At 48.4% G+C, this 12,163-nt stretch overlaps 1 protein-coding gene across 10 annotated transcripts in view; it reads right to left on the reverse strand.

The window, feature by feature from the left end:
• LOC113574020 (protein unc-80 homolog) overlaps nt 1-12,076 on the reverse strand; it is a 38,796-nt gene extending 26,720 nt beyond the window's left edge. For 5 of the 10 annotated variants that reach the window (XM_035528248.1, XM_035528246.1, XM_035528258.1 and 2 more), the window contains exons 1-13: nt 11,813-12,076; nt 11,183-11,318; nt 10,929-11,085; nt 5,094-5,356; nt 4,526-4,649; nt 4,263-4,327; nt 4,052-4,182; nt 3,437-3,707; nt 3,015-3,149; nt 2,699-2,915; nt 1,192-1,323; nt 537-805; nt 98-409 (exon numbers count right to left, since the gene is read on the reverse strand). In XM_035528248.1, the coding sequence (XP_035384141.1) occupies nt 98-409; nt 537-805; nt 1,192-1,323; nt 2,699-2,915; nt 3,015-3,149; nt 3,437-3,707; nt 4,052-4,182; nt 4,263-4,327; nt 4,526-4,649; nt 5,094-5,356; nt 10,929-11,085; nt 11,183-11,318; nt 11,813-11,904 (2,304 nt within the window). In that variant the 5' untranslated portion in view covers nt 11,905-12,076. The remainder of the gene's footprint in view (nt 1-97; nt 410-536; nt 806-1,191; nt 1,324-2,698; nt 2,916-3,014; nt 3,150-3,436; nt 3,708-4,051; nt 4,183-4,262; nt 4,328-4,525; nt 4,650-5,093; nt 5,357-10,928; nt 11,086-11,182; nt 11,319-11,812) is intronic. The other 5 variants (XM_035528274.1, XM_035528272.1, XM_035528261.1 and 2 more) reach the window with 3 other exon arrangements.
• Between the last annotated feature and the right edge of the window lie 87 nt (nt 12,077-12,163).

Raw genomic sequence — 12,163 nt, forward strand, 5'->3', positions numbered from 1 at the left:
TGTATGTTGATTCAAACCTACTACGAGAATTTTACTTCTATTATTCTAGAACTTGTGCAATTTTATTTTTCTCTCCAAACACCTCCAAGTCACAGACCTTATTGTCTTTGTTGTTTTTAATATCATTTCTGCTTCCTCCTCCATCACCTCCATCACCATCTCCACCCCCTGCGGCAGACCCCGCCCCCATCGCACCAGCCACGCCCCCATGAGTCCCGGGAACACTGTGAGCAGCTCCTTCCTTTGGCTGCTCTGCCTCTTTTGTCTTGCTCTCTGGTTTGGAGTGCATGTTGGCCAGGCTGGGGACCACCCCCAGCTGCAGGAGGCACTCGATGATGTTGAGGGCCACGTCACAAATGCGGGAGCTGATGTCATGGGTGAGGACAGCATACAGAGCCCGGAGGACAGCCTTGAGACACGACGGGAGCAGAAAACATAAACAAACTTTGATCTAACCTCAGAAAGGCCTTTGAGAGTTCTCCAAAGCAATCAGTACAGCTCAGCTTGAAGGCTGATTTTTAAAAAAGGAGCGTCACCGTGAGATCTAGCATGCCGTTTTTCAGAATGAAGTTGTTGGTTCCCTCGATGGTGTCCCTCTCCTCCAGGCAGGAGTAATTGATGCAGGAGTCTGTGAGGCTGCGGGGCAGGTTGGAGCAGGCCAAAGGCTCGCTAGGCATGTCTGGCACGGGGTTAGGATTGCACAGCTTCTTAATGTGCTCCGTGAAGAAATCCGTGTAGCCCACGTTAAAGGAGGCCACAGTTGTGTTGAATGTTGCCATGGTGATGGTTGAGATCTGGGAGCGGACTGAGAGATGAGATTAGAAACAGAGGAGAAAGAGAGGACAGAGGAGAGAGGGAGAGAGAGAGAGAGAGAGAGAGAGAGAGATATTACTTAATGTGTAAATGGAAGGTTGCCAATTCAAGCCCCACCACTGCCAGGTTGCCAGTGATGGGCTCCTGAGCAAGACCCTTAACCCTCAATTACTCAAATTGTGTTCAGTCATAATTAAAGTCACTTTGCATAAAAGTGTCAGCTAAACGCTGTAAATGTCAATGAGTGTGTTATAGTTGGAAGAAAAGCAGACTGCTTATTAACACTGACGTTTACTTAAGCAGATTTAGCACCAGGTTTAGTTATCATTTCCTGGAGCACTCTTGCTGCCTGGGCCCTGATGCTTCTGTATGTCTTACCGCCCTCTTTGATGGTGTTGTCACTGTGACTGTTGGAGTGATCGGGCAGGTTATGCTGAGAGTGTGAATGTTTGGCGCTGAGACTGTCCACATCGCCTGCCGTATCTGTGCTCCCACGGCGGGTGAGCCTTCCTGCAAGACCGCCAATCAACACACACCTTTCACCTGCTATGTCCTGCCCACATTCTCGTTACGATGACAGTGGGCCAAAACTAAAGGTGAAAACAGCAAATACTGACTGAAATACTGACTTTACCTCAGAACGCCTCTCTGAATGTCCTAACCACAGGTAAGTAACAACTGAACTGTCCTGAAAACAGTACTATAGGAGTAATGCAGTGTAGAGTATATAGTAGCAATGTAGTACATAGCATATAGGAGTAATGCAGTATATAGTATATGGGAGCAATGTAGTATATAGTATATGGGAGAAATGCAGTATATAGGAGTAATACAGTATACAGTATATCGGAGTAATACAGTATATAGTATATCGGTGTAATGCAGTGTATAGTATATAGGAGTAATGCAGTATATAGGAGTAATACATAAGAGCAATGTAGTATATAGTATATAAGAGCAGTGCATTATATAGTTTATCAGAGCAATACAGTATATAGTATATTGGAGTATTACAGTATACAGTATATAGGAGTAATACAGTATATAGGAGTAATGCAGTATATAGCATATTGGAGTAATGCAGTATATAGGAGTAAAGCAGTATATAGGAGTAATGCAGTATATAGGAGCAATGCAGTATATAGTATATAGGAGCAATGCAGGATATAGTATATACGAGCAATGCAGTATATAGAAGCAATGCAGGATATAGTATATACCAGCAATGCAGTATATAGGAGCAATGCAGGATATAGTATATAGGAGTAACGGGAGTAACACAGTATATAGGAGTAATGCAGTATATAGTATATAGGAGTAACAGTATATAGGAGTAATGCAGTATATTGTATATAGGAGTAATACAGTATATAGTATATAGGAGTAACACAGTATATAGGAGCAATGCAGTATATAGTATATAGGAGTAATACAGTATATAGTATATAGGAGTAACACAGTATATAGGAGTAATGCAGTATATAGTATATAGGAGTAACGCAGTATATAGTATATAGGAGTAACACAGTATATAGTATATAGGAGTAACACAGTATATAGTATATAGGAGTAACACAGTATATAGGAGTAACACAGTATATAGCAGTAATGCAGTATATAGTATATAGGAGTAATGCAGTATATAGTATATAGGAGTAATACAGTATATAGTATATAGGAGTAACACAGTATATAGTATATAGGAGTAACACAGTATATAGGAGTAACACAGTATATAGGAGTAACGCAGTATATAGTATATAGGAGTAACAGTATATAGCAGTAATGCAGTATATAGTATATAGGAGTAATGCAGTATATAGTATATAGGAGTAATACAGTATATAGGAGTTAGGCATAGCAAATGTCACCCCAGTGACCTTACCCATGATGGTGGAGGGCCAGCCCCCACGGTCCAGGGTGCGGCGGTCGTCACCCAGGCCAGAGACACTCCCAAACGAGAAGGTGCTCCTTGTGGGCGAGACGTCCAGGTGGTCCTCGTGCGTGAGGAAGGGCACGCCCATACGCCGCTGACGCTTCTTTCCTGTGTGGTGAAAGGGAATGGAGCCTTTGCGCTCCCGGTCCTCCCTGCGGTTCTTGAACTATGGCGGGACCGAAGAGGGAAGCATGTGAAGTTAACGGGGCAGAAGGGGCTGGTGGACGGTGCAGTGTGCAGGGCTGGGGCTCGCCAAGCAACACACCTTCTTAAAGATGTTGATCCCCATGTCTGTGGACAGGTCTGGCACTGCTGGTCGTCGGAGATTGGTGATGGACACTTTGGAGAAGGTCTCCGAGCTCAGTGACCGAGCCTCTTCATTACACTTGAGGGTCAAATCCTAAAGACAGTGAACACAACCATTAATGATCAGACACTGAAAATCAAAGAGAGGACTCTCTTTGTGTGGACTCTGTGTATGTCAGGACTCTTTATGCGAGGACTCTTTATGCAAGGACTCTCTTTACATGAGGAGACTCTATGTGAACACTATGTGAGCAGACTCTATTTCAATGATTCATGACAAGCTCACAGTTCAAATGACAATTATTGCTACAGACACAACAAACCAACCCACCTTAGCTGCGGCATTATATTGCGACAGCACGGATTTGCCGCGTGACCTACCTGCGTTTTATGGGTGTTGACCAGAGAGGGCGCTGCAGCTACCATGGAGCTGCTCCGCGGCCGAGGCAGAGGAGCTGTGGAGGGCTCGGGGGGGCGCTGTGGCTTCTCCTGCAGGATCTGACGCAGCCGCTGCAGGTAGAAGATCAGGGCCCAGTGCACACCCTCCTCTGTCCAGTGAGGCTGCAGTAAACACCGCAGGACTGCCACGTCGAAGTAGGTGGCATACCTCACCCGCTGGGGTGAAGAGATACCGCCAGGGCTGGACACTCTGCTGCACGGGGGGGTGGGAGAAAAGAAACAGATAGAGAGAGATAGACAGATGGTACAGAGAGAGAGAGAGAGAGAGAGAGAGAGAGAGAGAGAGAAAAATCTACAGAAAAGGAACCGCCATTTTAAATTCACTTTCACTCAACTGCTAAGCACACACAAGCCACTTTGGCAGCAGATGGAGAGACAGACTTGTTAAGACAGATGTTAGCTAGCAAACCTAATAATGTCAGACAGTGTTTTAGGCAAGCAGTCCATTTTCACGCTCGTTTCATGCCCATGTTCTGTGTGTGTGTGCGCGTGTGTGTGTGTGTGTGTGTGTGTGCACATATATACATGCATGCTCACTTTTTCTGGGAGAGGCCTTTTTCATATGGCTGCTGGGAGGAGCCTCCTCTGTCCACCGAGTTACCACGGCGACAGCTCTGGCCCGTCACAGAAGGGGAGGAGGAGTCTGACTGAGCGGACTCGCACACCACCTGGGAGTGGGAGAGGCAGCCAATCACATCACAGCACTGAGACAGGACGAGAACAGCGGAGACCGGGTGTGTGCACTCACCGCAGGGCAAGGGTTAGCGGCGCCGCACGGACTGCACTGGTTACTCACAGGAGAATTCCTTTTTGCTGTGAAGGAGAAGGAAGGTAGATGTTTGAAAACTAGAGATGAGACAGAAGCTACACTTCGGCCCTCTGAGCAGAAATAACTTTTTTTTCCACTGAGGTGAAAGGGGAAGCATATGTTTTGGTAAAGGTTGCTGAATTCAGGATTAATACTCAGTACATTTAATCCAACCAGATTAACGGTTACACAGAAAATCTCACCAGTAACAATGTTGCGCATTGGTTTAATGAGAGCAGAGAAGGCGGGTACATCAGGCTGACGGTGCTCCCATATTGGCTGCCAGATGACAAGTCCACTAGCCAATCGAAAGGTCAGATCGGACTCCTGCAAACATTTTACACTTCAGTAAAATTTACAGTAGCCTGTCTGTAACCTACCTACTCATTCTCATAAATATACTCAATCTGTCAGTATGAACACATTATTTTACATTTACATTTATGGCATTTAGCTGATGCTTTTATCCAAAGCGACTTACAATTATGACTGAGTACAATTTGAGTTCATATAAAGCATTTTAGCAGTATAGAGAACTGCTAAAATAAGGAGGTTATTTGCATAACTCTGATCATTTAGGTGACACTTTTATACAAAGCAACTTCCAATTATGTCTGAATACAACTGAATACAACTGGGACTTGAACCGGCAACCTTCTGGTTACTAGCCCAGTACCTTAACCACTGAGCCACATTATGAAAAAGCATAGCAGACCAAGAGTAAAACAGTCAACATTCCCTTTTATCTCCTTGTGGAGGAACTCAGCCAACCTTAATGCGGTTTACAAGCGGGGCGAAGAGGAAGACAAATAGCTCCACAGTGGCCATGTTCTTGTGGTAGAGCTTGGCTCGGGCGTACTCATTCTCCTCGCTGCTTCCATTGCGCTCCAGGCCTCCCTGGTTCCCCAGCGGCTGCAGGAAAGCACTGCAACCGTGCCCCTGGTCCTGGTGACACTCCTGGGGAGCGTCCAGCAGCATCCAGTGCAAGGTATGGAGCAGCTTGGTCTCGGCCACACCAAGCTTGTCCTGGTGTCCTGGATGACACAGTGCTACAGGCATGACGCAGTAGTACAGGTATGACACAGTAGCACAGGTATTAAAGGTATGACGCAGTGGTATAGGTATTAAAGGTATGACACAGTGGAACGGATATGACAGTGTTGGGGATATGACGTATTGCTATAGGTATGACAGGTGTGATGCAGTGGTACAGGTATGACGCATTGATACAGGTATGAAAAGTATGATGGAGTGGTACAGGTATGACAGGTATGACGCAGTGGTACAGGTATGACACAGTAGTACAGGTATTAAAGGTATGACGCAGTGGTACAGGTATTAAAGGTATGACACAGTGGAACGGATATGACAGTGTTGGGGATATGACGTATTGCTATAGGTATGACAGGTGTGATGCAGTGGTACAGGTATGACGCATTGATACAGGTATGAAAAGTATGATGGAGTGGTACAGGTATGACAGGTATGACGCAGTGGTACAGGTATGACACAGTAGTACAGGTATTAAAGGTATGACGCAGTGGTACAGGTATGACAGGTATGACACAGTGGAACAGATATGACAGTGTTAGGGATATGACGCATTGGTATAGGTATGACAGGTGTGATGCAGTGGTACAGCTATGACACATTGATACAGGTATGAAAAGTATGAGGTACAGGTATGACAGGACTCAGTAAGACAGGTATGACGCAGTGATACAGGTATGACTCAGTAGTACAGGTATGACAGGTATGACTCAGTGGTACAGGTATCACTCAGTAGTACAGGTATGACAGGTATGATGCAGTGATACAGGTATGACTCAGTAGTAGAGGCATGAAAAGTTAGATGGGCAAGGAAGGATGAAGGCTTTGCTTTTTTACATTATAAACACGGTTAAGGAACGCTTTTCACATGACAAGTGATTCAACACTATACAGCCTAGACAGCAGCAGCCTCAGGAAGAGGGTGTGAAAAAGGAGGGGTGTGTGTGTGCTCCGCCTCAGGAGGAGGGTGTGTAAAAGGAGGGGTGTGTGTGTGCTCTGCCTCAGGAGGAGGGTGTGTGCGCCATGCCTGATCTGATGCTTCTTCTAAACAACGCGCACCTGGCTGGAATCAGCACTTTTGTTCTGGCTACTGAGTCAATAAATAGCCGAGTGTGTGTGTGTCTAGGCAAGGGTTTGGGTTCATGCCGAGTGTGTGTGTCTACGTGAGGGTTTGGGTTCATACCGAGAGTGTGTGTCTACGCGAGGGTTTGGGTTCAAACCGAATGTGTGTGTGTCTACGCGAGGGTTTGGGTTCAAACCGAATGTGTGTGTGTCTACGCGAGGGTTTGGGTTCAAACCGAATGTGTGTGTGTCTACGCGAGGGTTTGGGTTCAAACCGAATGTGTGTGTGTCTACGCGAGGGTTTGGGTTCAAACCGAATGTGTGTGTGTCTACGCGAGGGTTTGGGTTCAAACCGAGTGTGTGTGTCTAGGTGAGGGTTTGGGTTTATACCGAGTGTGTGTGTCTAGGCGAGGGTTTGGGTTTATACCCAGTGTGTGTGTCTAGGCGAGGGTTTGGGTTCGTACCCAGTGTGTGTGTCTACGCGAGGGTTTGGGTTCAAACCGAGTGTGTGTGTCTAGGTGAGGGTTTGGGTTTATACCGAGTGTGTGTGTCTAGGCGAGGGTTTGGGTTCGTACCCAGTGTGTGTGTGTCTACGCGAGGGTTTGGGTTCAAACCGAGTGTGTGTGTCTACGTGAGGGTTTGGGCTCAAACCGAGTGTGTGTGTCTACGTGAGGGTTTGGGCTCAAACCGAGTGTGTGTGTCTACGTGAGGGTTTGGGCTCAAACCGAGTGTGTGTGTCTACGTGAGGGTTTGGGCTCAAACCGAGTGTGTGTGTCTACGTGAGGGTTTGGGCTCAAGCCGAGTGTGTGTGTCTACGTGAGGGTTTGGGTTCATGCCGAGTGTGTGTGTCTACGTGAGGGTTTGGGTTCATACCGAGAGTGTGTGTCTACGCGAGGGTTTGGGTTCAAACCGAGTGTGTGTGTCTACGCGAGGGTTTGGGTTCAAACCGAATGTGTGTGTGTCTACGCGAGGGTTTGGGTTCAAACCGAATGTGTGTGTGTCTACGCGAGGGTTTGGGTTCAAACCGAATGTGTGTGTGTCTACGCGAGGGTTTGGGTTCAAACCGAATGTGTGTGTATCTACGCGAGGGTTTGGGTTCAAACCGAATGTGTGTGTGTCTACGCGAGGGTTTGGGTTCAAACCGAGTGTGTGTGTCTAGGTGAGGGTTTGGGTTCGTACCCAGTGTGTGTGTCTACGCGAGGGTTTGGGTTCGTACCCAGTGTGTGTGTGTCTACGCGAGGGTTTGGGTTCAAACCGAGTGTGTGTGTCTACGTGAGGGTTTGGGCTCAAACCGAGTGTGTGTGTCTACGCGAGGGTTTGGGCTCAAGCCGAGTGTGTGTGTCTACGCGAGGGTTTGGGTTCAAACCGAATGTGTGTGTGTCTACGCGAGGGTTTGGGTTCAAACCGAATGTGTGTGTGTCTACGCGAGGGTTTGGGTTCATGCCGAGTGTGTGTGTCTACGTGAGGGTTTGGGTTCATACCGAGAGTGTGTGTCTACGCGAGGGTTTGGGTTCAAACCGAGTGTGTGTGTCTACGCGAGGGTTTGGGTTCAAACCGAATGTGTGTGTGTCTACGCGAGGGTTTGGGTTCAAACCGAATGTGTGTGTGTCTACGCGAGGGTTTGGGTTCAAACCGAATGTGTGTGTGTCTACGCGAGGGTTTGGGTTCAAACCGAATGTGTGTGTGTCTACGCGAGGGTTTGGGTTCAAACCGAATGTGTGTGTGTCTACGCGAGGGTTTGGGTTCAAACCGAATGTGTGTGTGTCTACGCGAGGGTTTGGGTTCAAACCGAATGTGTGTGTGTCTACGCGAGGGTTTGGGTTCAAACCGAATGTGTGTGTGTCTACGCGAGGGTTTGGGTTCAAACCGAATGTGTGTGTGTCTACGCGAGGGTTTGGGTTCAAACCGAATGTGTGTGTGTCTACGCGAGGGTTTGGGTTCAAACCGAATGTGTGTGTGTCTACGCGAGGGTTTGGGTTCAAACCGAATGTGTGTGTGTCTACGCGAGGGTTTGGGTTCAAACCGAATGTGTGTGTGTCTACGCGAGGGTTTGGGTTCAAACCGAATGTGTGTGTGTCTACGCGAGGGTTTGGGTTCAAACCGAATGTGTGTGTGTCTACACGAGGGTTTGGGTTCAAACCGAGTGTGTGTGTCTAGGTGAGGGTTTGGGTTTATACCGAGTGTGTGTGTCTAGGCGAGGGTTTGGGTTCGTACCCAGTGTGTGTGTCTACGCGAGGGTTTGGGTTCAAACCGAGTGTGTGTGTCTAGGTGAGGGTTTGGGTTTATACCGAGTGTGTGTGTCTAGGCGAGGGTTTGGGTTCGTACCCAGTGTGTGTGTCTACGCGAGGGTTTGGGTTCAAACCGAGTGTGTGTGTCTACGCGAGGGTTTGGGCTCAAACTGAGTGTGTGTCTACGTGAGGGTTTGGGCTCAAACCGAGTGTGTGTGTCTACGTGAGGGTTTGGGCTCAAACCGAGTGTGTGTGTCTACGTGAGGGTTTGGGCTCAAACCGAGTGTGTGTGTCTACGTGAGGGTTTGGGCTCAAACCGAGTGTGTGTGTCTACGTGAGGGTTTGGGCTCAAACCGAGTGTGTGTGTCTACGTGAGGGTTTGGGCTCAAACCGAGTGTGTGTGTCTACGTGAGGGTTTGGGCTCAAACCGAGTGTGTGTGTCTACGTGAGGGTTTGGGTTCATGCCGAGTGTGTGTGTCTACGTGAGGGTTTGGGTTCATACCGAGAGTGTGTGTCTACGCATGGGTTTGGGTTCAAACCGAGTGTGTGTGTCTACGCGAGGGTTTGGGTTCAAACCGAATGTGTGTGTGTCTACGCGAGGGTTTGGGTTCAAACCGAATGTGTGTGTGTCTACGCGAGGGTTTGGGTTCAAACCGAGTGTGTGTGTCTAGGTGAGGGTTTGGGTTTATACCGAGTGTGTGTGTCTAGGCGAGGGTTTGGGTTCGTACCCAGTGTGTGTGTCTACGCGAAGGTTTGGGTTCAAACCGAGTGTGTGTGTCTAGGTGAGGGTTTGGGTTTATACCGAGTGTGTGTGTCTAGGCGAGGGTTTGGGTTCGTACCCAGTGTGTGTGTCTACGCGAGGGTTTGGGTTCAAACCGAGTGTGTGTGTCTACGCGAGGGTTTGGGCTCAAACTGAGTGTGTGTCTACGTGAGGGTTTGGGCTCAAACCGAGTGTGTGTGTCTACGTGAGGGTTTGGGCTCAAACCGAGTGTGTGTGTCTACGTGAGGGTTTGGGCTCAAACCGAGTGTGTGTGTCTACGTGAGGGTTTGGGCTCGTACCCAGTGTGTGTGTGTCTATGCGAGGGTTTGGGTTCGTACCCAGTGTGTGTGTGTCTACGTGAGGGTTTGGGCTCAAACCGAGTGTGTGTGTCTAGGCGAGGGTTTGGGTTCATACCGAGTGTGTGTGTCTACGCGAGGGTTTGGGTTCAACTTTTGTTCTGGCTACTGAGTCAGTAAATAGCCGAGTGTGTGTGTGTCTAGGCGAGAGTTTGGGTTCATACCGAGTGTGTGTGTCTACGCATAGGTTTGGGATCAAACCGAGTGTGTGTGTCTACGCGAGGGTTTGGGTTCAAACCGAGTGTGTGTGTCTACGCGAGGGTTTGGGTTCAAACCGAGTGTTTGTGTCTACGCGAATGGTTTGGGTTCAAATCGAGTGTTTGTGTCTACGCGAATGGTTTGGGTTCAAACCGAGTGTGTGTGTCTATGCGAATGGTTTGGGTTCAAACCGAGTGTGTGTGTCTATGCGAATGGTTTGGGTTCAAACCGAGTGTGTGTGTCTATGCGAATGGTTTGGGTTCAAACCGAGTGTGTGTGTCTAGGCGAGGGTTTGGGTTCATATCGTGTGTGTGTTTGTCTACGCGAATGGTTTGGTTTCATACCGAGTGCGTGTGTCTACGCGAATGGTTTGGTTTCATACCGAGTGCGTGTGCCTACGCGAATGGTTTGGGTTCATACCGAGTGCGTGTGTCTACGCGAATGGTTTGGGTTCATACCGAGTGCGTGTGTCTACGCGAATGGTTTGGGTTCATACCGAGTGCGTGTGTCTACGCGAATGGTTTGGTTTCATACCGAGTGTGTGTGTCTAGGCGAGGGTTTGGGTTCATATCGTGTGTGTGTTTGTCTACGCGAATGGTTTGGTTTCATACCGAGTGCGTGTGTCTACGCGAATGGTTTGGGTTCATACCGAGTGCGTGTGCCTACGCGAATGGTTTGGGTTCATACCGAGTGCGTGTGCCTACGCGAATGGTTTGGGTTCATACCAAGTGCGTGTGCCTACGCGAATGGTTTGGGTTCATACCAAGTGCGTGTGTCTACTCGAATGGTTTGGGTTCATACCGAGTGCGTGTGTCTACTCGAATGGTTTGGGTTCATACCGAGTGCGTGTGTCTACGCGAATGGTTTGGGTTCATACCGAGTGCGTGTGCCTACGCGAATGGTTTGGGTTCATACCGAGTGCGTGTGTCTACGTGAGGGTTTGGGTTCATACCGAGCTTGTTGCGGTTGGAGAGCAGGATGGAGGTGCAGTGGAGGACGTGAGGGAGCGCTGTCTGGACCAGCTCCCAGCGCGAGACGCTCTGGATGGCCTCGGTGAGAGCTGGAGACAGCCCATGGAGCTTGTTCTCCACTAGGACCCGCTCGAAAGACTGGCAGAAGAACACAGAGGTCGTGAGGTCATCAGACAAACAGGGTGCCACTCACAGCCCATTACAAGGACCACTTTGGAATTACAAGACTGCCGACTTTGAAAATGCCCGCGACGGAAGGTTCCGCTGTAATGAAAATCAGGGCCGCATCACTCTGGCGGATGAATCTGAGATGAACACTCACCACGCAAGAAGCTTCATACTGCTTCCCTAACTTTGGTCGCAGAAACGCGCTGAAATAATAAACCACACATAAAACAACATTTTCAGAGATCACAAGCTACTGTTTAGTGGTATTTGCTGTGTATCAGAATAAAAGCAGCAACACGGATCCACTCGATGCGCAGTAAGGCTTGATGACATCGAGCCAAAATCAGAACATCCGTATATTATTCTGTGGGTGATATTCTCCCGCAGTTTAATGCACGATCAGTTTTCACCACAGAAGGCAAAAAGCCGGCATCTGAAAAAAGATGACGCAGACTATGACAGGACTGATAAATAAATAAACAGAGGAAAATTTATATATATATATATATATATATATATATATATATATATATATATATATATATATATATATATATAAAACATTCACATGAAGCGACATAACCAGGTGCGACGTGAAAACAACACGCTCCTGCGTAGGTCGGAAGCGCGCCCCGGAGCACGCGTCCATCCCAGCCAGCTAAAGACCCGTTAGGACGCGTAGGATTAACCCTCCGACCTGGTCTGCCTCCACAGAAAGGTCTGTATGGGGAACGGGATCCCTCGGCAGTTCTCCTGCTCGCTGTCGTCCAAGCTCTTCCGCTTCACCATTTTCACGGAGCCGCCGGATACAAAATAAAACAAAACAAAAAAAGGGGGGCAATCGACATCAGGTGCGTCTGTGGACGGACGTTTACGTGATGCTTCCTACATGGCGGAAAATGAGTGCAGGTGGAGCTTTGGCCAACACCCGCTGGAGAAGCGATTGAACAGGTCGACTCCGGCTCGCAGCTGACCGAGCTCTTAAAGGCGCAGTGCGCGGTGGCCGGACCCCCAGCGCACACCGTTAATTACGCAGCACACCAGGAGC

The sequence above is a fragment of the Electrophorus electricus genome, chromosome 1 (assembly GCF_013358815.1).
Source record: "Electrophorus electricus isolate fEleEle1 chromosome 1, fEleEle1.pri, whole genome shotgun sequence".
NCBI lineage: Eukaryota > Metazoa > Chordata > Actinopteri > Gymnotiformes > Gymnotidae > Electrophorus > Electrophorus electricus.